The 26,112-nt window shown below is 49.5% G+C and overlaps 1 protein-coding gene across 15 annotated transcripts in view; it reads right to left on the minus strand.

The window, feature by feature from the left end:
- Positions 1 to 4,351: 4,351 nt before the first annotated feature.
- The window catches only part of camk2b1 (calcium/calmodulin-dependent protein kinase (CaM kinase) II beta 1), a 78,427-nt gene continuing 56,666 nt past the window's right edge, over positions 4,352 to 26,112 (minus strand). For 6 of the 15 annotated variants that reach the window (XM_061259961.1, XM_061259965.1, XM_061259964.1 and 3 more), the window contains 9 exons: positions 22,447 to 22,491; positions 19,488 to 19,536; positions 17,380 to 17,472; positions 16,121 to 16,258; positions 15,109 to 15,261; positions 10,851 to 10,926; positions 10,470 to 10,564; positions 9,856 to 10,090; positions 4,352 to 9,183 (listed from right to left, as the gene is read on the minus strand). In XM_061259961.1, coding sequence (XP_061115945.1) covers positions 9,858 to 10,090; positions 10,470 to 10,564; positions 10,851 to 10,926; positions 15,109 to 15,261; positions 16,121 to 16,258; positions 17,380 to 17,472; positions 19,488 to 19,536; positions 22,447 to 22,491 — 882 coding nt within the window. In that variant the 3' untranslated portion in view covers positions 4,352 to 9,183; positions 9,856 to 9,857. The remainder of the gene's footprint in view (positions 9,184 to 9,855; positions 10,091 to 10,469; positions 10,565 to 10,850; positions 10,927 to 15,108; positions 15,262 to 16,120; positions 16,259 to 17,379; positions 17,473 to 19,487; positions 19,537 to 22,446; positions 22,492 to 26,112) is intronic. The other 9 variants (XM_061259972.1, XM_061259966.1, XM_061259975.1 and 6 more) reach the window with 2 other exon arrangements.

Below are 26,112 nucleotides of genomic sequence, written 5' to 3' on the forward strand. Positions count from 1 at the left end.
GCCCTGCATTTTTGGGGTGTTGTCACAAAGTCGGCACACTGCCTTAAAACAACATTTGGGACTGTATTAGATTTTCAGACAATCGATATTATTATTATTTTTTTCATTTGCAAAATTACTGCCAACTTTTTTACTGTCAAGTTTTTTGTTTGTTTCAACTATTTTCATCCTTTCTTGTTTTTATAATGTATTCCATCCATCCATCCATTATCTGAACCCGCTTATCCTGATCAGGGTCGCAGGGGGGCTGGAGCCTATCCCAGCATACATTGGGCGAAAGGCAGGAATTCACCCTGGACAGGTCGCCAGTCCATCGCAGGGCACACGCACCATTCATTCACTCACACACTCATGCCTACGGGCAATTTAGACTCTCCAATCGGCCTAACCGGCATGTCTTTGGACTGTGGGAGGAAACCGGAGTACCCGGAGGAAACCCACGCAGGCACGGGGAGAACATGCAAACTCCGCACAGAGAGGCCCCGGCCGACGGGGATTCGAACCCAGGACCTCCTTGCTGTGAGGCGGCAGTGCTACCCACTGCACCATCCGTGCCGCCCTTATAATGTATTGTATAGTTATAATATATTATAATTTATAGGGACATTATAAGTCTCAACATTTTCATAACTCCTCTCTATTAGAACTGTCAAACCAGCCAATGTCCAGATCAACACGGAAACCCTGAGCATGTTCTCCTAACAAAGTTTGGGTGCGGGACTCTCTGGAGAGAGGTCAGTGAGAGGACCAGTCTGTGCATCTCAATCAGTGTTCACAACTTGGAAGAAAATACAGTCGTTTTGATGGACACAGAAACTGGCATCCTGTGTTCCCACAGAAGAGTGTCGTTGAATAACTGTGAGATTCTGCATCCAGACAAATAATATGCTTCCACATATACAGGCCATCTCTGCTACTGTAGTCTTTTCTGGTAGTTATAATGTGAAATATAACTTTACATGAGATTTTGCCTGCCATGCCATTGGTCCGATGGCACGGGATGTGTATTTACTGTCAGTTGTCTGTCTGTCTTTCAGGCACCAAGCAAATTGCACCTCCTGAGATCTCTGCGAAGGGGCAGTACCATGCTGGCCCTGCCACTGTGTGGTCTTGGGGGCACACTATTTTTTCTTGTCTGCAGTTACCTACCCTTTCAACGCTACGGCGAGTAGTGTTTTACACTTCCTGTATCTCCTCTGTCCAATCACATACATGCTTTTACACTTCCTGCATCTCCTCTGTCCAATCACATACATGCTTTTGCACTTCCTGTATCTCCTCTGTCCAATAACATACATGCCTTTGCACGTGCTGTATCTCCTCTGTCCAATCACAATCATGCTTTGGAGGATGGAGGTCAGTAGATCAGCCTCTGAGAGAAACATAATGTTCACGTCATCCAGCAGTGTGAGAATGCTCCATTTCTTTGAAGCGCTGTCCTCAGACTCTCTCGTTCCACACATCATTGTGAAGAGTGAGGAGTGCCAGGAAGACAGAGAGCAGAACATCACGTTCAGAGAGAATCTGCAGTGGCATTAGGTTTCAAAATATATATATATTTTCCCCTATTTCTCCCAATTTGGTAGCCAACTGTACCCTATCTAATCCAGTTAGTGTTAGCTGGGGATACACCGCCTTACGACCCCGTCCCTTCAGTGGCCCAGAGGGAGAACAGCACGCCTTCTTCAAGCCGTCTCGTCTCACAGCCCGCGACTGTAACTCCGAGGCGCACCGGGGTGCATGCACGCGGCGATCCCTATTGGTCCCTGTTGAGTCCCTCCGTTGGAGCAGCGAGCCAATTACGCTGCTCCGTGAGAGCCGGCCAAACTCAGCTTTTGACAGGACCGAATCACCGAATTGAACCCCAGTCCTTGGTGTGCAGCTGTAGCAAACTGATGCCTGCATCGAGGTCCGTAACTTTGGCTGTGCGCCACCACGGCTCCCCGGCATTAAGTTTAACATCACCGGATCCCAATTGGACCAATTGTGCATTTCTGCCTAGACCGATTACATCATGATTGCAATTCAAGCCACACCCCCATACAATGGGTCACTATGAACAACATAGGAAAACCATGACAGGCATGTGACAACGAGGTGAGGAGTAGGTGGATCATATTTTGTGGGATCTTTAGTTTGCCTCGAATCCAGGGGTGCACTGTCCTCAAGGGCCAATCTGCATACTGTTTTTTGTTCCAACCAATTGCCTTGTTTTTAATTTGCTGACAGCTCTATAAATTACCCTGGTTCATGCCTGTACTTGAGCACAGCAAAGTCATTAGGATACACTTGCAGACCGCAGCTGTAGCTGGTACTCATACACATGTCAGATAAGATATGACTGAGTCAATTAAATAATTAAGACCAGAAGTTGGCACAAAATCTTGAAACGGATCAGCCCTTTTTGTGCACCCCTGCTCCAATCTCAGTCTCATTATTTGCTCCAGGCCTCGAGAATATGACGAGTGCCATGTGTGTCAACCCCCCAGGACTGAGGGTCGAATCCACCCCAGGGCTGATAAAATAACGTTGAGGCAGACTGTGATGTATCCATGCGTCGGTGCAAAGCCGAAACTTAAGCAGTTCACTCTCTTCTGATTGCTGTTTCCGTTTGGCACTAACGCCTGAGATGTGTCTGCTTTAATCCCATTTCATCCCCCACTCTGTTCTCAACCGTTTTGTCCCGATCCTGCCTTCCCTCTGTTTTAGCCCTGCCTTCTTCCCAGCCTCTGTCTGTCAATCAAAGAGACATACAGCAATTCCCGCTTTTCCAGACGGACAATGGAATTCCCGCGCTGCAGCCCCCCCCCCCCCTCCAGGGAGGTAGTGCAGGAAACCGCTCCCAATGGACGGAAGTCGCTGGTGCAGCCAGATCCAGAGAGCTAAGCCTCGGCCTAGTGACATGCAAAAGCGGCATTAGCATAGTTTCTTATGACCAGTACTCCCTTGGTGCAATTCAGAGGGAATATCATAACTCAAGACACATGCCCCATTCACACACAAATAGCTGTTTCTGTCCTTCTTTTTTTCCCTACCCCCCGCCAAAGCACAACCAGGCAGGGAGAACTCGCGGACCTTCCCCCCCCCCCCCCATAGCAACGATGAGGCAGGTTATACCAGCTCACTCAGCCGCCCTCAGGGTTCTGCCCAGCGTGTGAGGTCCTGAGGTCGCTCGGGGGCTCAGCAGAGTGAGCCACTGCCAGTTCTGTTCTCCTGATTGTGAACCCAAACCGTGTCCTTGTGTCCTTCTCCAGGCGAGAACACCATGAGCAATTTTAATCACACAGGGCGTGGTGTGTAAAATGTCCACCAGCTTGGCCGGTACCCTTCCCCCCTCTGAGCACCCCTCCCCCCCCCAGGACCGACGATCATCCATGGAGGGTCAGGATCCCACCATGTCCCACCGTGTGACCTGTGTGACCCCGTGCAGCTGATACTAGACCCCTGAGACAGGTGTGATCCTCGCCAGGTGCGTTTGCGTAGCAGTAATGGTGCCTTAAGCAAAGATCTTCTTCTCCTTACAGAACGTGCAGTTCCATAGACCCAGTGTCCACACAAATGTTATGCTGTTGCTATGTTGATGTGGTGCTCGATGTTACCGTCTCAGACGACGTTGTCGGGGGTCTCCAGGCAGTCAACTAAACTGTGAATCTGGGCGCCCCCGCGTTGACACTGCCATTCTAGCACAAGCAGAGCTGGAAATGCTGGAAATCCCCATTGTTGCGGAGAAGCGTATGACTGCTACTAAATTACAGTAAATCAACAGCAAAATCAGCCTCGCAACATTCAGCACTGAATAGTCAGACCGATAACATTCAGTACTTTGTGACTGTGTAATGTACATGTAAAAGAATAATGCTATGTTTCTCGTTTTTCCACTTAGTACATATTAGTACAAGCTTAGTGCTATCAGAACTCAGTAAAAACCTGAACAACCAGAATATATAAAGTGTGAATAATTGATGAAGATAGGTTACTCTTCTGAACTGTTCAAGGTTTACCAGATAGCGAAAGATATAGTGACAATGACAGGTAATGGTACATGCTCTTATCCACTGCTGCCATATCAGTATCACCTATCAGCCAGTTCTGCGTGCATTGCTTTCTACAAGTGAGCTCTTATCAGTGTGTGGCTGGTGCCATCAGGACCTACAAAGGACACCGCGCAATAGTGTGTTGTGATTATCTCAATGTACAAAGAGACACAGGTGTTCTACAGTGAGCCAATGGGACGCCCCCTCATGTAGCTCCCTATAGGACAGTCCTGGGATTTCTGTCGAGAACTGACATTTAAATTCACAAAACTCACCATGCACCAGATTCGGTTTGAGAGGAAAGTGAGAAGAGAGGCTTGTTGTATTTAAGTTCTCATTTTATTGATAACATCTTAACACATTTCCTTAAGTTATAGAACACAGAGAGCACGGTGGAGAGTAATCCGAAGAATCAGATAAATATCGGATAATAATACCTTAAATAGAAACTCCAACTGACAAAAAAAGAAAACCAAAAATTGTAAATGAAGGCTCAACTTCAGGTAAATCATATAGTGTAAGATTTCGTTTTTTAACAAGGGGGAAGAAAGGGATTAGGAAGAGCAAAACGAACGCCACGAGGAGCCGTTAGCTCAGTGTTGTCAGAGCAGTAGGGAGCCACATCGGAGATGGGTGTCAATCGGTTTACGGGATGTCGAGCGGTTTACGTGATGGGTGTCGAACGGTTTACGAAAATGTCGAGTGGTTTACGGCCTCCACACCGTTTCTAGTCACTGTCCATGAGACAATGCACACGTCTGCGTAACCTCTGTCGACCGATAACGAAATAACTCGCCTCGAGGTATAGCACTCAGGAAAGGTAACAATCTTTCTATCATGCTAGTATGCATTGTACTATCACATTATGTTAAATAATCTACATTTCTAAGACAATTATAATGCAAAACCTAGATTTCCCAAACAGTACCAAACAAACCTGCCTCCCGCGCAAATAAAAAACTGAAAGGCAGGAAGGGCAGTTAGGGCAAATTTTTAATTTCCCCTCCAAAAACAGGAAATCCAATTTCAGAGATTTCAATCGTCAGGGTTGAGGAGAAACGTCCTCTTCTGACCATCAAACACTACTTCTTAATGTCGCATACTAAACGCTAACTACATCGGGTAATCTCAGAACTAAGGCTTAAATAACCAAATTTCTAAAGCAGGAGATGTATCGTATATTGGTTGGATTACTTTATACATATGCACATTTCTGTCAACGTATATATAGACACTTATACAGTGAATGTTTTTCAACTATTTCTTTCAAGGATGATACGTTACTGTACACATGCTGAGCATGAAGTAAGATGAAATTTAAACTAGTTTCTACTAATTACAGTATTGATGCTTTGAAACCTACAAGAACCACATACTTCATTAGGAACCACTGCAAAAGAAAATGTTTGTGCTTTTCCATGTATGATTGTGCTCCCTAGTGGGTTCTTAAGGAATTGCAACATTACTGCGCAGAACAACTGTATTATTGTAGCCCATTGTTTTTTGAAGCGACGAGTAGGCAAGGGCACAGATCAGTCTGGGTACATGCATTACACATTGGCTGTGACTTTCTCCAGTTCAGCAGTTTTACCTGCAATGCCTGTGTTTTACATGCACACTGGCAAATGTGCAAGTGATTCGCCCTGCTTTGACAACAATGAGCCCCTGTACAAAAGGCATGCTATACAATCCCCATTAAACCACTATCATCATCATCATCATCATCATCATCATAAATGTCATCATCCCGAGACAAAAATAGCTTTTTTCACTTACAAAGCTGAGAAAATAGATAGAGAAAGGGTTAGTTTACCAGCATTCAGTAAAAAAAAAAAGAACAGAAAAGAAAAACATCAAACCTACTGTCCCGTTGAATGTCATGCAAAGAAATGCCATCTATGATATTACTAGTTAACTGTAGTTTTGCAATACTGTATTTCTTTTAAAAGTTATTATTTTTATTTTTAAAAATGATTATTTCAAATGCAAAACACACTGAGAAGAACAAGAAGAACACTGTCAGCATGCTGCTTTCCCCCCCGATGCAGAAGGGGGGAGAGAGAGGTGTGACGTTTGCGTGCTTGGTAAATCTTTCTAACAACAATTTTTTTTTTCTACAAAGCTGATCTTTTCCTGAGGAATCACATCCAGGTCACGGCATGACGGAGGGGCCGGACTAAACTCAACACTCGCTCCACTTTTCAGCAAAGAGAAGGAAAACCAAACAAAACAAAAAAAAAAAAACAGGAAAGAAACTCAAAACACAGGTCATCTCCAGTTTTCGGGGTTTTTTTTTTGCGTGTTGGAAAACATGGCTTCCTTGCTTTCCTTTCTCGGCCTCTCTCACACACTCTGTTCTGACAGAGAGCACATCCTCCTGCCTTTGACCTTTAACACTGAGTGTCACTTTGTACATTGGAACACAGATGAAAATAACACAATATTTACGATCAATAGTGAAATACAGCTTGAGGACTGATCACTGTGATGGCTATAAGGCCATCTCCACAGCAGCCAGCTGTCCTGCCCCCCCCTCCTGCCCTCCTCCATACACTCAGAGGCTAACACACACACACACGACCATGGGCCCGTAACGCTGTCATTACATTAAACACGACAAGGCATATTTCCCTTCCGGAGAGTTCACCTTCCCGGCAGTTACAATCCCACCAGGCAGCTACAAGCCCCTCTGTCCTTAAAAACACCTTTAGGGTGACCCCACCCTCAAAGCACTTTCCCAGTGCACATGGGGGGGCTCGAGGCCTCCCTCCCCACTGCTGCCGGACTGCACTACCCAGCAAACCTCCACTTCCTGTCCGCCCTCCCCCCCCCCAGCCCAGCAGAGACACTGCCAACAGCCAACTCTCCGAACTTAAAAAGCTAATAAATTTCATTAAATTAATTAAATTAAATCATTTTAATTTAAAGCATTCAGACACGCCAACACATTTCGTTTAAGCAAAAATTAAACACCCAATTTGAAGAAGGAAAACCAGCGAGAACCCATCTCACTTGTTTTCCACAAAATATATACAAAAAAACAACCATATCCTGAAATTCAGTATAAACAATAATAATAATAATAATAATAATAATAATAATAATAATAAAAACAAACTTAAATGATGAATGAAACCTCCCTGACTGTAGGCAGAGGCCTCGATCTCTTTAAATAAAGCCATCCTTCTAAAAGCCCCTCCTCCAAAGCCGCACCACCTCAGGACCAATCGCGTATGGAGAAACCTTCAGACACGCCTCCCTGACCCTTCACTCACCTGAACTGCCAATGGCAGACCACGAGACTCCGCCCCCATCGCAGGCGGGACCTCGTTCTCGACCCCCGCACGCGTCCCTCCGAAAACCCGCGAAACTACACCGATTCAGCCCTGATGTCGAAACTCCTACGCCGAAGACTTCCACCAGGTCCTTGATTTCGCCCCGCATGGTCCACTGATCCGCCCATGCAGCCAGGAGCCTAAGGATTTACACCCCTGCCATGTCCCCCCCCCGCCCCCCCATCCAGGAAAAGGGCCGTACGCACACTCGCGTTCAGACCGGAGCGGTCAAACCACTCCCTGCCGCTCTTAGCCGGACGAGCGGCACGCGGGGGGCGGCTGGCGGTGCAGCGCTAACGGTGTAGCACTGCGCTAACAGCGAGATGCGCCGCGCTGAAGGGCACGCGTAGCGGTATGGCTCACAAACGGGATAAGGCTGGGGGGGTTTTTTTTTTTTTTTTCGGCTGCGGAGCGTCACCTGAGGAGCTAGGCCGTGTGGTCTGTGGACACAGACGAGAGGCGGCGGTTACGTGCTAACGTGCTAACGTGCTAGCACCGTGCAGATCGAGCGCGGGGAGTGGGTGGGTGTGCGGCGGGTGGAGTACGTGGCGGCTTGCGCGCGGATGCCAAAAAACTCCGGCTTTCCCCGCTGGGCCTGTATGGCTTAGCCAGCTATTAAAACGGAGGCTCCTACTGCGGGCACACGCCTACAGACCGTGGAGAGAAAAAACACAGCCCGTCCTCAAAAGACACGACATCGAAAAAACATCACAAGTAACTTTAACGAAAGAAAAAACCTCCCTTTTCACTTCTGTTCGCGACTCCTCCCATAATGCACCGGGCCCCCGAAGCAGGATGCGACTGGAGACTGGAAGACCAAAGATACCGTATCTGAATCCCAGCCCAGAAAAAGACCGCAGTGCTGAAATTCAGGCCAGCTGCTGATACCAGCAAACCCCCCCCCCCACGTCCCCTATACGTCCCACATTCTCGCCCCTATATCCCACCTGACACACCCTTTCCGAAAAAAATCACACCTCTCACTTCAACACCAGGCTGCTTAGCATTATGGATAACAGACGGAAGCTTTTACAAAAACGCCAGAGTAGGCTTCTTTTTACTTAAGCACAATAAAAAACAGCCACTGTGAATATTGAAAAAGTCATGCTGTCTCAAAAAGAGAGAGAGAGAGAGAGAGGAAAAAAAGATCTTTCTGAAACTCTAGAAACCACTGGCATCAAGAATATGAATTATACAAATTACATATACAATTGCCATCGTGTAATAACATAATAATGGTAACAATAGTAACAATAATAATAATAATAATAATAGTAATAATCATAATAGACTTTTGTTTGAAATTTTACATACTTATTTCAGAGAGCATGTGCACTTTGACACAAAGCCAGCTGAGACTCCAGTGTGGATTGCCTGATAGAAGCAGTAGAGGAAGCCAGCGTTGCCAGGGTGAAAAAACAGTGGACTCTTAACACCTTATTGCCCTGCTGAAAAAGATGCTAGCCACTGATAGATAACACTGCTGCGGTAAGTCTTACTGTGGGGTTGGGTGGGGGGAAGGGGGTCCGTGTGTGTGGGTGTAGGGGAGGGTGCTGTAGTTAAACCTGGCAGGACAGGGGGTCGGGTTGGGTTGGGTTGGGTTGGTGTGCTTTTTGATTCTGGTTGTTGGGTGCAGTAGAGTGGGCAGCCCAGCAGGTGGCGTGGTTGTAGACATGAGCATGCGGGTGAGGAAGGGTGCCCAGTGCAGGAGGGCCGGGTGCTGCTGGCTCAAAGCTATCCAACCCTGGACTTCTCCCCTCCAGCCCTCTCTTCAGCTGGGCACTCCTGGCCAAAGTGTCCACGGCAGTGTCCCCCTGGAACAGAGACGCACCCAGCACCACTTCACCAAGCGCCACAGACATTACATCATGTTACGTAACATTACAGGCATTTGGCAGACGCTCTTATCAAGAGCAACGTTCCAAGAAAGTGCGTAAGCAGGAACAGGTGCGCTGAAAGACCCTAGAGGGAAATACAGTTCCAAGTGCTAGAATTAACCACATAGATAAGAAGAGATTAATCTGTACAACATGTCAACCCCCACAAACACACCCCTGGCAACAAGTCAACCACCACAAACTCTCCCTGGCAACATGTCAACCCCCACAAACACACCCCTGGCAACAAGTCAACCATCACAAACGCACCCTGGCAACAAGTCAACCACCACAAACTCTCCCTGGCAACATGTCAACCCCCACAAACACACCCCCGGCAACACATCAACCCCCACAAACACACACCCCGGCAACACATCAACCCCCTCAAACACACACCCCGGCAACACATCAACCCCCACAAACACACCCCCGGCAACACATCAACCCCCACAAACACACACCCCGGCAACACATCAACCCCCTCAAACACACACCCCGGCAACACATCAACCCCCACAAACACACACCCCGGCAACACATCAACCCCCACAAACACACACCCCGGCAACACATCAGCCTCCACAGACGCACCCTGGCGACACGCACCCTCACTGGAGCGGCGCGGCGGGGGCGCCCGAGCAGTGGAAGTGGACGTTCTGCCACTTGGCGTCGCGGCGGTGCCAGACCCGGGTCTCCTCCGACTGGCTGCTGCGGGGCTGGCCCTGGCCGTCCACGTACTGCGTCAGGCGGATGTAGGCGATGCAGGCCGCGTCCTCGCCGATCAGGTGCACGTGGGGGTTCAGGATGGTGGTGTGGATCGGCTTGCTGTTCTTGGACAGCACTGAGGGAGGGCGGGAAAAGGGAAGGGGAAGGGGAAGGGAGGGTGCGCACAGCTAAATATGCGAACGCGTCGTTCTCCCACGCACACTTCAACCAGGCCGCCGCCGAACACGGTATTTATCGCCGAACGCTGGTGAAGATTTCCAAACACTCCCTGCAGATCCCCGAGAATGTGTTGTGAGCCAAAATTACACAATCACCACTCGAACGGATCAAAATCTGCTCTGAACATCAGAGAAAACAGATGCCCCTGTTAAAACTGTGTCTAAAAAACGGTTATAGCATAATCGCATAATCGTTCGATCCAGAGCCATGCTCAGCGGTAAACTAGCGCCCCCCCCCCCAAGCCTGGCCCACCCGAGAAACGGGCGCGCTCTTACGGTTCTCAAAGTAGAACTTGTGGAAGTCCATGCCCTCTACCAGGTTCCCCAAGGCCTCTGGCTCAAACGAGGTCAGCCCGGGGTCACAGATCTTCCTGTGGAGAGAGACAGCACACACCTCGCATCGAGCAAACAATATTACCGTACAATGGCATCAAAGCCGGAGAAACTCATCATTACATATTGCTGCTAAATTATATACGACTATAAAAAGGGCAAGTGGGAAACAGGGTTCCTCAGGAAGAAATAATCTAATGATGAAAAAAAATGTAATTGGTGTAATTACGGTCAACTCTTGCCGAGAGCGAGGTATTCACAAAGCAGGCCTCCGCGCCCCCACCACCCCCCACCCCCCCCGTCCGTCCACCATCAGTGACTCACGCGTAGGCATCAAAGTCTCCATTGTTGATGGCCTCGATCAGCTGCTCTGTGATTTTGATGATCTCCTGTTTGCGTGCTGCGGAGGAAACCGAGGACACAGTCACCGAGAGCAGCCAAACGGCAGCATGCGGCAGCGATAGGGTAAGGTCTCTCACACACACACATACACACACGTACACACACGTACACACACGCACACACGTACACAGACACGCACACACATACACACACACGCACACACGCACACACACACACATACACACACACGCACACACACACACAGACACACACACGCACACATACACAGACACACACACGCACACACACACACACACACACACACACGCACATACACACACACACACACACGCACACACACACACACAGTACATTCACACACACACACACACACATACACACACATACACACACGCACACACGTACACAGACACACACACGCACACACAGTACATTCACATTTTATTCATTTTGCAGATGCTTTTAATCCAAAGCGATTTACGAGCGCACAAGTTCCTCAACAAGTGAAAAGCGTCAAATCCATGAATAGCAAAACACGCATTTAGAGCAGTTATAACCAAAAACAATAGTCATCATAAGAGCATTTAAAAAAACTAAAAAAGGATATACAAGAGGGATACAAGGGGAGATAGGGGGATGCTAAGTTAGTCTGAAAAGGTGTGATTTCAGTCTGTGTCGAAATATGGGAGGGATTCTGCTGTTCTGACAGTGGATGGCAGGTCATTCCACGATGCTGAGCAGATGGACGAGGAGCTGGGTGGCTTTCTCCGTCATGAAATGGCGAATATTGCATATGTTTTGGAGGAAGAACCTGCAGGTTCTGGAAGTGGAGGATATGTGTGGCGCAAGGCTGAGATGGACATGAAGAGTCACCCCAGGACTCTTGGCTGTGTGGGAGGAGGATAGAACAAAGTCCTCGACAGTCAGTGAGGGCTTGATTGTTGGAGAGGACTTAGCAGGGATGTAGAGAAGCCCAGTCTTGCCAAGGTTAAGGTTAAAGGTAATCCACGCAGAGAAGGCAGAGATCTGCATGGTGAACTGAGTATCCGGAAAGAAGAAAAGAAAGAGTTGGGCGTCATCAGCATAAGAGTGGTAAGAAAAGCCGTGGGAAGAGATAACAGAACCAAGAGACATGATGTACAGAGAAAAGAGGAGGGGACCAAGAACAGAGCCCAGAGGGACAGCAGTCTATAGGGGGCGTGGATCAGAGACCAAGCCCCTCCCAGTTACCTGGTAGGAACGATCGGAGAGGTAGGAAGTCAACCATGCGAGTGCAGATCCTGTGACGCCCATCCCTGTCAGAGCAAGAGCAGAATCTCATGGTTGATGGTACCGAAGGCCGCCAACAGGTTGGGGTGCCTCAGTGACCACAAGTAGGGTGGTCTCAGTCGAGTGGCCGCTATTGAAGCCGGATTTGTTGGGAACCTGAAGATTGTGGAGATAGGTAGACCGTTGAGAACAGACAGCACGTTCCAGAGTTTTAGGAAAGGAAGAAGAGAGACAAGTCGGCAGTTTTGAGGAGCAGAGGGGTCAAGAGTAGATTTTTTGAGAAGAGGAGTGACTCTGACCCTCTGATAGGGTAGAGGGAATTGTGCCAGAAGACAGGGAAGTGTTGATCAGGCAGGAAAGGGAGAATGACATTAGAAATGGGATGCAGAAGGGGAGAGGGGATGGGGTCAAGAGGACAGGTGGTTGGGCGGTGGGATGTGAGGAGTTTCAATTTGTCAGCATCGGAGGAGAGAAAATGAGGATAGGGAGTGGGAAAGGGAGGATCCGCAGGGGGAGAGGGTTGGGAGAAGGAGCTGTGGATGATGTCATCTAGCTTCTTTTCAAAGAAGGAGACAAAGTCAGCTGTGAGGGATGACAGAGGTGGGCGATGAGGGTGAGAAAAGAGGAGAAGGTTGAAAACCGCTGGCGAGGGTTCGAGGCAGCCGCGTTAATCCCAGAGTGAAAGAAGGAAGATTTAGCAAGAGAGACAGAGGAAGAGAAGGATGATAGGAGGGAATGGAAGGAAGCCTGGTGAAATTCCCGACTTAAATTGGCGACTTAATCATCTTCTGCTCAACAATCTCTCCCTCCCTCAAAATGGCTGCCGTGCTGCACCCTGGTGGACCCTACCATTTGAATCCATTCCATCATATTATACACATCGTCATCGATATGGTGATAAAAACTTTCTACAACACATTATTTTTCAAATAATGGCAAAACACCAATTAAATTAGTTGAAACATGTTCCAGGTTCTTACAGCACAGACATGTTGAAAGGCTTTCCGCTTTTGTTCCAAACCATTAATAGCATTACTCAATCACTGTGACTAATCAAAAATGCCCATATGCTAATGCCAGTCAGACACCCGTGATTCAGACACAAAACGCAAATTTGAAAGAAATCGCACCGAAGTTAAATATGCGTCTCAACGGCATGTATCAAGCTCCGTGAGTCATAAAAACTCAAGACTTACCAGAACTATCGGAATGAACAACCTCCTCTAACATGTGTCCCCGTTTCACGGTGCGAAGTTATCGCTGACGCGTTTGTGTGACGCAGTGTTCTGAGCGAGTGACAACTGCCCCCTGCCAGAGGCGTGTCCCAAGACAGCGAATGTTCACGGCGAACCACGTTTGCAGCAAATAGTTGCTGTAAATGAACATTCCATTTATTTCGCCACCAATGCGTTTTGAATACAAATGGATGCGACTTAAGATTTAACCATGCCAGCTTAGTTGTCGCTGATTTGTTGCTTATCTGTGATTATTAAGGTACGAACAAATATTACAGTGATTAAATGTATTATTATTATTTTTTATTTAACAGCCAAATAATCGTCAACTTTTGTTCTCTCTGCATCTTCCCTGTCAGTAGCCATTTCTCTTTGCTGCGCACTACCTTTTCAAATATTTAACTAACATTCACTAACATTCGTGGCAAAGTTTGAATATGTACGCGAACGTTAGTTGACGCTAGCTAACGTTTGCGGTCTTGAACGCGAACTCTGGTCTCAGAGTGCAGGCCTGCGGAATACTGCTGACTGTGAGATCACTTCCTCTCTGATCCAGGGTCTAAATGGGCTAACAGTCAAAGAGCAGCCAGTGTCAGAAGCAGGGATCTGCTCTGACCTGTATGTCGTCAATCAAACAAATGACTCCTCCTTTTTCCTCCCCCTCTTTAATTTCCACCCCTCTGTAGCACTCACATCCCCTCTCTCTCTGTCCCTGTCTGTGGTTCCCTCCCACACATTTCCGCCAACATGCTGCCAAATGACTCGTTCCAATAGGGGAGCACTTGTTGAAACTGTGACACACTCGATACAAAAAGAGCAGTGCACTATGGGGTCACACACTCAGCACAGCGGAGAGACACACACTGCACTGGGAGGACGCACACACTTCACCCTGGAATTCTCTATGTCGGCCAAAATCTCAGGCCGCACTTGTCTTCATCGACAGCCGACAGAACCGGCTTTCGCCTGCCGTCAGGAGAGCTACGGTCTGCGGGATTCGTCCAGCTCACTGGACCGCTCCACTTACCGGGTTAATGGCCTTGCTGGCCTACACTGACCCGGCTCTCCCCCGGAGCCGGCACTCCCACCCGCATGCGTGGGTTCCCTCTTCCCTGACATCGGAGCGAAAGCCTTGTCAGCTGTTACGACCGGGGCCAATGATCCATTAGACTGCTGAGTGGACAGCCTATCGCAGAGGTCACGCTGAGGTGATGTCAGTAGTTCGTCTCGAGGAACCGAATCAGGAGGTGGGACCACAGAGAGACTGCTGGGAGGATGCGTCGTGGGCGGAGTCTGAGCTGGGAGGATGCGTTGTGGGCGGAGTCTGAGCTGGGAGGATGCGTTGTGGGCGGAGTCTGAGCTGAGAGGAGGCAGTGTGGGCGGAGCCTGAGCTGAGGGGAGGCAGTGTGGGCGGAGTTATAGCTTGAAGCATGCAGTGTGGGCGGAGCCTGAGCTGAGAGGAGGCAGTGTGGGCGGAGTTATAGCTCGAAGCATGCAGTGTGGGCGAAGCCTGAGCTGAGAGGAGGCAGTGTGGGCGGAGTTATAGCTCGAAGCATGCAGTGTGGGTGGAGCCTGAGCTGAGAGGAGGCAGTGTGGGCGGAGTTATAGCTCGAAGCATGCAGTGTGGGCGGAGCCTGAGCTGAGAGGAGGCAGTGTAGGCGGAGCCTGAGCTTTGCAAGCCCTCCCTCGCTGGGCTCTCTGTGGCCGGTACTCACTCTGCGGGGTCAGGGAGGGGCTGAGGGGGGCCTGCGGAGGAGGGGGGGAGGACTGGGGCGGGGGGGCCGCAGGCCGGGTGGGCGTGGCCTCAGAGTCGGGCTGGGGGGCGGGGCCCCGGCGAACGTTGCTCACAATGTCCGTCAGGCGAGACACTGGAGGACAGACGGACAGGGGAGGGGGCGGAAGGAGACACAGCAGAGATGAAGACAGAAAACAAGTGATAAAATAAAAAAGGAATGAAGTAACACTACAAAATGGAGGAGCACGATGACTCGTGATGAAGCGGACAGAGCATAGATGAACCACTGAATGGGACGGCTGGGATTAATTCCAGTTCACGGCCACAGAGTAACAGAGGGGTCAGGGCGCTGTTCAAGCTGCAGGTTATGTTCAGTTCGGCATGGTGAGTGTCACCTTTAGCACGGTATACTGCCTAACCTACATACTGCATGTAAGAAGGAAAAATTATCTACTGGTATGCATCACAATTCATGCAATAATAAATAATATACAATTTGTTATTTAGCTGATGCTTTTATCCAAAGCGACTTACAATTGATTTGACTAAACAGGGGACAATCACCCCTGGAGCAATGCGGGGTTTAAGGGCCTTTGCTCGAGGGCCCACCAGCTGTGTGGATGTTACCATGGCTACACTGGGGCTTCAACCGGCAAACTTCCGGGTTCCAATCATATACCTGAGCCACTAGGCCATTGTTTTTTTTTTTCACACGTTTGTGATATCGCACATTTTCTGTACTATTAGAGGTGGTCCTCTAACCTTGCTGCATGTGCTGTGTTTTTGTGTTGGTCAGGATAAGAGAACCCAGAGTAAATACATAACGGTAAATAATGTGTAGCCGTGTGAAATGTCAGAGGGAGCATTAAGCGATCTCAGGGGTGCGTGGGCTGAGGGCTGAGGATATGAGGGCTGTAATCACATCCTGAGTCTGCGCTCTGCATGCGCGCGGGGGGCGTGGGGGGGGGGGGGGGGGTCTGAGAGGTACTTACTCTGAAGGGGAACGACAGGGGTTTGGGGAGGGGAGGGGGCAGACACGGCCGCAGGGGGCGTGCTGGCCCCCCCCTCGCTGTCAGAGGCCGGTCCTGAACTCCTGCGTACACAGCCCAGCAGGTCTGTCAGCTTGGAGGCTGGGGGGTGGATGGGGGGGGGGGACAGGGCAGATCAGGACACACACACGCATGTACTGTGGATGGAGACACGGAATAATCACACGACAAGGCGGGAGCCGCGGAGATCGGGAGCGACGCAGGGGAGAGCAGCTCCGAAGCCCATGCAGTCGTTAGTCAGCGAGGTAGCCGTGCTGTCGGAAACAAAACCAAACGGAGCGGGGTCCTGCTTTTCCCGTCGAGGGGACGTTTCGCTCGATAACTCAAAACTCTCTGTGCGGTCCGGTGTGTTAACGCGGAGCCGCTGGGAGCTGCCCGCGTGATTACCGTCGCGCTGCGTCTGCGCAGGGTAGGTTCAGAGGATTAATGACGGGACAGAACGTGTTCTTTAAAAAACGAGACCGATCGCTGACCGATGTGACAAATGCGCTAATGCAGAGTGCCACTGCGGCAGCAGAACGCCGTGCTGCAATCCCGCCGGCGGCCACCGGGTGGCAGAAGGGGGCCAGCTCGCACACCCGGTGGCATGAAGAAGCTTTGGGCCCGTGCCAGTTGAGAACGGCGCAGTGGGTGGGTGGTGTATTTAACTATGTGGAGAGGAGAGCAGTCCTCTGAACTATTCCAGAGCAGCACACTTCAAACTATTTCCGGTGACGGATGCGATGATCTGTTCCCCGCTCTCCGAGAAAGGCCAAGAGATGACAACCCCCCGCAATCTGGCGCCAGTGACATCGCATTCTCCAACCAAAGAGCAGGCAGCTTTGCCAAGACGTGATTTTTCAAACAATTAACAATTTAACAAAAAACATTTTTTCTTTTTGTCAAAGAGTTGCTCAATTTTCTCTGAAGGGAACCACAAAGAAAAAACATTTTCCCAGTTGTTTAGCATTTAATGTATTGTTTAATGTTCTAATAGCTAGTGTTTTAATGTTGCTAAGCAATAATATTAAGCAGTTAGACGCCGCAGTCTCAGGTTAACGAGTGCAGGTGAGTGTCCACACAGAACGGGCAGCGTTGTGTTTTCCAGCGCACGCTGAAGCGGGGGGGGGAGCATGCTCACGCCTGGGGGGGGGGCGTGCCGGGGGGGGAGCCGGAGCGTGCGCTGGGGTCCGCACTGGGCATGTGCGCACATGCTCACTTACAGTAGACGGCCGGGCCCTGGCCCGACTGGGCGGTCTCGGGCTGGGAGCTCGTGCTGGATTGGGTCTTAACTGTGCTGCTGTCTAGACTTTTCCCTGCGTGCGCAGACGCCCCCCCGAAGGGAGAGAGAGAGAGAACGGAGAGAGGTGAGACGGAGGAACAGCGTGGAAATAAGGACACAGAACGGGACACCGGGGGGACGTCAGGGTGGCTGGGCGGGGCTTATAAGACATCGGGGTGGGTGGGCGGGGTTTATAAGACATCGGGGTGGGTGGGCGGGGTTTATAAGACATCGGGGTGGGTGGGCGGGGTTTATAAGACATCGGGGTGGGTGGGCGGGGTTAGAAGAGGTCAGGTGGGTGGGAGGGCGGGGTTAGAAGAGGTCAGGTGGCTGGGAGGGTTTATAAGACATCAGGGTGGGTGGGCGGGGTTTATAAGACATCGGGGTGGGTGGGCGGGGTTTATAAGACATCGGGGTTGGTGGGCGGGGTCAGAAGGGGTCAGGATGGGGGGGTCAGAGGACTCCAGGCAGGAGTGGCCATGTTGGCGGTGTCGCAGTGAGAGTCTGGCTCTCTCAGCCCTGGACTCAGGTCAGCCTCCCCTCCTGCATCAAGCCCCCGTGCACTGCAAATACCCAAATACTCAAATACTCCTCCATATAAATATCACCTCTAAGCCTCCGCCATGCCGTACATATCCAGTAGCGTGTTATGATTTAGCGTCATGCCGTATCCTGTGTCCGTTTTACGGATGGTGAAAAAACACACATAAAAAATACTGATTAAATGTGCCTCCAGGGGCAGGAGGACACCTCTGGTCGCAGCATCTGGGGGTTTGTCATACATCACATCGCAGATGTGCAAACCGACAGCCATTCTGCTACTCCTACACGGTGATGCAGACAGTTAATTGCTTGTTTGCTGGCTGAGAAAAATGCACTTAACACACTTTATGTAATTGTTCCGCTGAAATATGGCACTGCTGCTTTTCGCTGTAATGGTCATAGCAGATACTGCAGTCGAGATATTCACAGTACAATGGCACAACAAAATAATATCTGCAATTTTCTGTCCATTTCTCCCGAGCATCTGAAGTGCAACATCCTAAGAGCGTATTCAGTCCCAGGTACACCATCACTAAACAGGACAATTAAGCACTTAAGTACTAAGTACTAAAACTTATAAACTTACAAAGCATTACAGAATAAGGCAGCAAAAAGCCGTAACAAATACCCATCTGCATCGCACAATAGATCAGGGAACACCAGTGCACTGTGAAATCTGTCTTTCATTGTCAGTGGATACATTCAGGAAAAGTTTATTCGCTCAGTCCAATAAACTGGCACACTCATACATGCACACACACACACACACACACACACACACACAGACACACGGCACATTCCTCTCACCTGCTCTTTTGTCTTTTGATTCACTTGCGCTGTGATCTTTCACAATGTTATTAATACGCCTTTAAACTCACTCTCGCGATCTTGGTCTCCTATCACTGCTAAAAATACACCCAAGGTGCCTTTCCTGCAATCCAGAGTGTACCTCCATTGGGAGTGAGTCCTGCGCTTCCTCTCTGCTCTCATAACCCAGGAAATGTACAGACTGTATCAGCAGCCTGGCTCAGGGACTCTTAACCCTTCCAGGAGGCTTCTGGAACGCTTTTTCAAGATTCAAAGTCGGGTGTCCATCGCTTTCAATTACAGGTAGTGATTCTCACATCAGCGTTAGAACGTTCAGTTAACTTTCTAATCACATGTTTACACCTTAAAGGATTATTAATATATGCTGCTCCCAAAAACTGCTCTTTAAAGTTTATGGGGGGATTAGTGGGGTCCGAGCATATGATGGCACGCTCATGTGTTTGACTGTGTGTGTGTGTGTGTGTGTGTGAGAGTGTATGTGTGTGTGAGTGAGTGTGTATGAGTGTGAGAGTGTGTGTGTGTGTCTGAGAGTGAGTGAGTGAGTGAGTGAGTGAGTGAGTGACTGAGTGAGTGTGTGAGTGAGTGAGTGAGTGAGTGTGTGTGTGTGTGTGTGTGTGAGTGAGTGAGTGAGTGTGTGTGTGTGTGTGTGTGTGTTTAGTTAAGGACAGTGGCACTCACCTCTCACATCCTCGTCCTCAATGGTGGTGTTGCTGCTGTCTGAGGACTCCTGCGGACAAAGACCAATCAGTCACGGGCAGCTCAGGACGACGAACACAAACACCCTGACACAGACGCACGCATAACTGCCCGTTCACCCACAAACGCCCCTACACACATCTAAACAAACAAACACTCAAGAGTGGGACATAATAAGCCTTGTAAAAACAAACCACCATTACCCATCACAGACAGCCAAAGGTTCACAGAGTTCACACACGTTTGTGTATTCTCCTCTCCTACCAGTTTAATACGGGTCAAACACATGTCACAGCTAGGCTTTGGAATAGTTAAAAACTCAGGCTGGGGTGATATTTGGGTTTCCACCGCAACTGACCAATCAGCACTGAGATGCAAGGAAACCTGGCTGGTGGATATGCACTAACAGAACTCTGCAGTTCCGGCCTGCAGTTCCAGCACCGTCCACTGTGTGGCGATACACAGCTAAGAGTGTTCCTGCCCCCTCTTCCCCCCACCTCACTTTCTGTTTTCTCCTAAACCAAAATTCAATTTCTTTCTGACCTCCTATAATGATATATAGTGTGCAGGATACATTTTTCTGAGAAAAATGACCTTATTTCAGCCGAAGTTGATGCACTTGCTTAGTCAACATCCAAAGTCATATATTTTTTTCCCATCATTGGAAAATAAATAGTTTCATGGTCATGCAGACGTGTAACATTGAAAAGGACAGGGGGATAGGGAGAACGCAAACGCTATCCCTGTGACCCGTCACTGAGGCAAGGACGAGGCTGCACACTGGAGACCGTGATGTCAGTGTGTAGCAGGGCCGGCTGTCCTACCCCAAAATGTCCGCTACGGTCTGCTTTCTGTGCCTTTTGATGCCAAGGAGAGACCCTTCACCAAACAAAACTCTGCTCTGCCCGTGGAACCGTTATACAGGGCACACTGCCACTCTTTTCCTGGTCTTAAAGAGTGGGCTGGTGCTGGTCCTGATGCCAAGGCTTGATTCAAGATGTCCAGCCTTTTGTGTATTGTGGGCCTGACATGCAAGGCTAAAGATTCGCTCCCCTGGACGTGAGTCAGCAGGGGAGAGGACAGACAGACAGGGGTGGGGGGGGGGGGGGGGACGCCAAATACACAAATACCCTGGGGATGGGACTATACGCAAGACACCACACCTGACCGCAGGCAGATTCAGGGCAGGGTTCAGGGAGGGGAGGGGGGGGTGACAGAGGGAGTGATGGGGTGGACATGTCAGAGCAGAGAGGAGAGAGGAGAGAGGAATATGAAAGAATGGAGGAGGGGCAGACAGAGGGAGAGGGGACCCCCCACAACATCCGAGTAATGGTTTGTAACGTTTGTTTCCCCGGTTTTTATTTTTCACAGCAAGCCCGTCAGAACACTCTCAGCACGATACACGCTGAGACACACTGCCGAGCACACACACACACACACACACACACACACACACACACACATAAACACACACACAAAACACTCCAACGAGCGACCGCATTCAGGGTTTTTGCAGTGTTGCTCGGAGCTAATTTGCCGCTGTCTTTCTGATGACCACACGGGAACACTGTTTCACAGCAGCGATCCGTTAGCGGATGAGGTCCACAAAAAGGCCTAAAAAGTCTCCGCTTCTGTGCACCGAGGCTGCTCTAAATCCACTTGTCTTCCCAAACGATCTTAAATTGATAAACGCACAGGGAATGTGTGTGTGTGTGTGTGTAATAAACACCACAACCAGATGCAAAGACATTTAACGAGACATTGCCGAAACGCCATCACCGCCACATTATTAATTCAACATGGAGCGGCGGATTTAGAGTCATAATGAGCCAGATTAAGGGTAATTATTTTCAATATAAACAAAACAGGTCATCAAAACACGATCGACTTTGAGTAGAGTCAGGACTAATAACAGATGCTCTGAACCCCCGGAAAAGGGTCAGTCGAGTCCTCTGTGCTGAGCTGGGGGTCTTGTGACTCGATGGGACAATTCGAAAGCTTCCTCAACGTAAATAAACTGCTAATTGAATTATGTTCATTCTCGTGCATTTAGCCAACTGGAGCGCTTGCGTGGCCACTGTGCGAGACAGGGCGAACAGACGTCCCAGCCTCCGGTGGAGGATTACCAGGAAGCTGTTCGGGACTCCTCCACTGGAAAACACAGAGGAAGAAGAGACAGACGGACAGACAGACGGACGGACAGACGGACGCGGTCTCTGTCTTCCTCAGACACACACTTGGATCCGCGGAGGCTGGAGCCCGGCGTAGAGGAGCATACGCCCACGGACACACACATACACACACTCGCAGACACGTATTACACACACACACACACTCACAGACACGTATTACACACACACACACACACATATTACACACACACACTCACAGACACGTATTACACACACACACACACAGACACATATTACACACACACTCTCACAGACATATATTACACACACACACACACTCGCAGACACGTATTACACACACACTCTCGCAGATACGTATTACACACACACACACGCACAGACACATATTACATACACACACACACTCACAGACACGTATTACACGCACACTCACAGACACATATTACACACACACACACACACAGATACATATTACACACACACACACACAGACACGTATTACACACACACACACACACATACAGACATGTATTACACACACACACACGCACAGACACATATTACACACACACACTCACAGACACGTATTACACACACACACTCACAGACACGTATTACACACACACACACATACAGACAAGCATTACACACACACACACACACCCTTGTGAGCGCTCAGGCAGAACTAGCAGCTCCACTGAGATGCAGGACAGTGGGGTAGGGAGGTGAAGCAGACAGAGAGAGAGAGAGAGGGGGAGGGAGGGAGGGAGGGAGGGAGCAGGGTGTACCTTGGTCCCATCCACTGGGTTATGGATAACAGTGGTCTGAGGTTCCTAGAGAGAGAAAGAAAGAGAGAGAGAGAAAGAGCGAGGGAGAGAGAGAGAGAGAAAAAGCAAAAAGATGTATGTGGGGTGGGAATGATGAGATGGACAGAATGAGGAAAGAGGAAAACAGGTCACAGGCGACAGCAAAGAGAGATGGAGGAAAGAGCGAGAAAAGGGAGGAACAGTTAAGTAAGTTTGTAAGAAGAGCAAAGAGAAATAAGGATTTCTGTCCGGTGAGGGGGTTGAAGGTTAGGGGGCGGAGCTGAGGGATGAAGCTTCCTGAAAGAAGAGAGGCGTGAACACAGGAGCGAGCAGCACCCCGAAGCAGCGCCCCGAAGCAGCAGAAAGCCAGCGCTCCTCCTCAAACACACGCAGCGCCCCCTACAGGGCACGCATGAACTCGGCTGGGGAGTGACATCACAGGCCCAAAATAAGCACTTGGGCATCTCCCCACACCCCAAACAGGAGGAGGGGGACAGAAACCGGGGAATCACAAAAAACACAACAGAGCTGTCCTTAGGGTGATCACTCTGGCAAACATTCTCTCCAGGAAATAATAATGTTTACAAATGACGCACAGTGACCATGGTTATTCCAGAACAAAGGTTTTATGTGTGAGCATGTGTTTGTGTGTACGTGTGTGTGTGTGTGTGTGTGTATGTGAGCGTGTGTGTATCTCAGTGTATGTATGTGTATGTGAGCGTATATGTGTGTGTATGTGAGCGTGGGTTATGTGAGTGTATGTATGTATCTGAGTGTGTGTGTGTGTGTATGTGAGCGTACATGTGTTTGTGATATATGAGCGTATGTGTGTGTGTGTCTGTGTGTGTGCGCATGTGTATGTGAGCGTATGTGCATGTGTATGTGAGTGTATGTGTCTGTGTGAGTGTCTGAGTGTGTGCGCATGTGTATGTGAGCGTATGTATGTGTGTGTGTGTGAGTGTGTGACACGTAGTGTTCACACCCAAAACGAAGCCTCCCCCTGGTTACGGCCCCTCTCTCTGGGTGTCTCTGCGCTGGCAGCCTTCTGCAGGCAGTAAGGGGCAGTAAATCTGACTCATGCAGTCTTAATGAGGGCCAGGCCGCCGCAGTGCTGTGTATCAGTAACACACTCTCAGGCTGTGTGCACGGGGCGGGGGAGAGGTGCTGCAGGGAGCCAGCGTCCAGGCTCACAGGCATGCCCAGGGGCTCGTTGCCGGGCAGTGTTGCCGGGCACCGGTCTCCTGGCAGTGTTGCCGGGCACCTGTCTCCGAGGCAGTGTTGCTGGGCACCTGTCCCAGGGTTCACATCGCCAGGCAGTGTCACCAGGGAAACGTCGCCGGGATATGACACAGAGCAACAGTCGAAAAGAAGACTACGGTGCAGCGCCATGCACCACCCTTCAACAGAGGACGACCGTGCCCCAGAAAAAGAGCCCTCTCCACTGCAGCTTCCCTGAGATCCAGAGGAGAGGCTTTACAGCGCAGTCTAACCAAGGGCCCTGTCATAATCGCCACCCGTTACACATCTAACGCACTCTGCCCATGGCTCGATCAGAGATGTCACCCCGACACAGCTCACAACCTCTCCCCTGCCGCTTCGCTCCTTCCCCAGGAAGTAACACGCTCGCCAGTCACCAATCACCGGCCAGCTGTCTGCTGCATAACAGTGATATCTCGTCTCCATGACAACCGTCGCCCAGAGCAACGAGAAAGGGCTGCTGATAGCAACAGTTTCTGATGTAATATGTACCTGCGGGCCTGAGGATTAAGCACTCAGGGGGGAGGGGCAAGAGTGATAACATTGTTGATTGACAGGAAGCACAGAGAGATAGATATGTGTTGTAAAAATGATTTTTTTTTCTGGCATCCCATAATCCAAAACCCTAAAGCCATAACTCCACTAATCAACACACACTGCTATACTGTTATGCAGTTCCTATAGGCGACTGTACATGGGACGACTCGGGGAGTGAGACACACTGGTGTAGAACACAACTAAATTACACAAACACCACTAGCACTACCCAACGGCTCCTAGAACACAATTACCCATGATTCATATGTGGGCAGTCAATTAGCTGCTGGTAATTAAGAGAGCAGGTAAAGGTTATTCTTCTGTGAGGTCAGTGGGTACTGGCAAGGTGATCTCCTTGGTTATGTAAGTTAGTCAGACATATGCGCATAGCAACAGGGCTGACATGTGAAACAAAGCCAGGGAGCTAACTCAGGTTTGAGACGTTAGTCAGCTGAATATCACCATGAAGACATACACATAGAGACATAGACGCACGTTTAGTATGCAATGTCCATCTCTGAGAGGAGACACAGAAATACGCACACATATATTTCAGCGAAGGCACATTTCCCAGAGACAGGAGAGCATGATGGGATGTGTGTGGGGAGGTGGGAGGAGGTGACATGAAACCACAGAGCAAGAGCATAGCCTCTTTTAATATCCTCCTTATTTCCCCATTCACAGGCATGACGTTTAGTCTTCTGTGTGTCTTACAGTAGTACACACACACATACACACACACACACACACGCAGGCACCTGCACACACAAAGAGACACATGCACGCACGCGCACACACACACACACACAAGCAGGCACGTGTGTGCGCACACGTAGAGACACACGCGCGCACGCGCAAACACACAAACACGCACCCACTCAGCCACACACACACACAGACACACACACACACACACAGACACACACACACACACAAACGCACGCTCGCATGTATGCTCGTACATAAGCACTCATAATACACACACAGGCACGTGTGCGCACACGCACACACACACACACACACACACACACACACACACACACACTCAAACCCGCAGCACTGAAGGCATTGGGGAATGTCCCTAAAAATACAGTGGCATACAGTTCCACTCCACGTGCTCTGACTGCAGTGCGTGTCCAAGTGCCAGTCATTTTTTCCTCGTCCTCGCTAACATCCTGACAGCGCTGAGCCCTGTCTAATGCCACACCTGCTCTACAAAGCCGACCAGCTCAGAGCCTAATGCCACAGCCTTACCATAAAGCCAGTCAGGCCTAAAAGTTTAATACCATAATTTCACCACAAAGCCAGGGCAGGTCGAAAGGTTTCACGCCATAATTTCACCACAAAGCTTGTCAGGTCTAAAGGTTTAATACCATAATGTTGCCACAAAGCCAGTCAGGTGGAAACGTTTAATGCCATAATACCAATTAAGACAACTTTACCGTGAATGCATTTTGTATAATCAGTAATAATACTGCCAAGCTATCCCAGATATCAATCTTTCTGCCCTGCAATGGAAGCCTATATGAAAATGTCACGGGAACAGCTTGTAAGTGCATATTACAGTATACAATGACTCCGTACTGTGGACAGCAGAGCGCTTTGGAAACCATGCCCAATATGGTGCCGACCGGTCAGCTTCACTGATCTAACTTCACACTCTCAAAGTAATTCCCAGGCTAACTTTACTCTATCTCTCTCTATCTCTGAGCAGTTCCTCGGCTGATTTATAAAACACTCGGTGAAGGGGATGTGTACTGTATACAGTGCACTCAAAATACAGAGCCACTGAAAATACTCCTCGTATGCTAATGACCGAATTATATGAGTACACTAGAGACTCAGTGTGTGCTG

This window comes from Conger conger, chromosome 11 (genome assembly GCF_963514075.1).
Source record: "Conger conger chromosome 11, fConCon1.1, whole genome shotgun sequence".
NCBI lineage: Eukaryota > Metazoa > Chordata > Actinopteri > Anguilliformes > Congridae > Conger > Conger conger.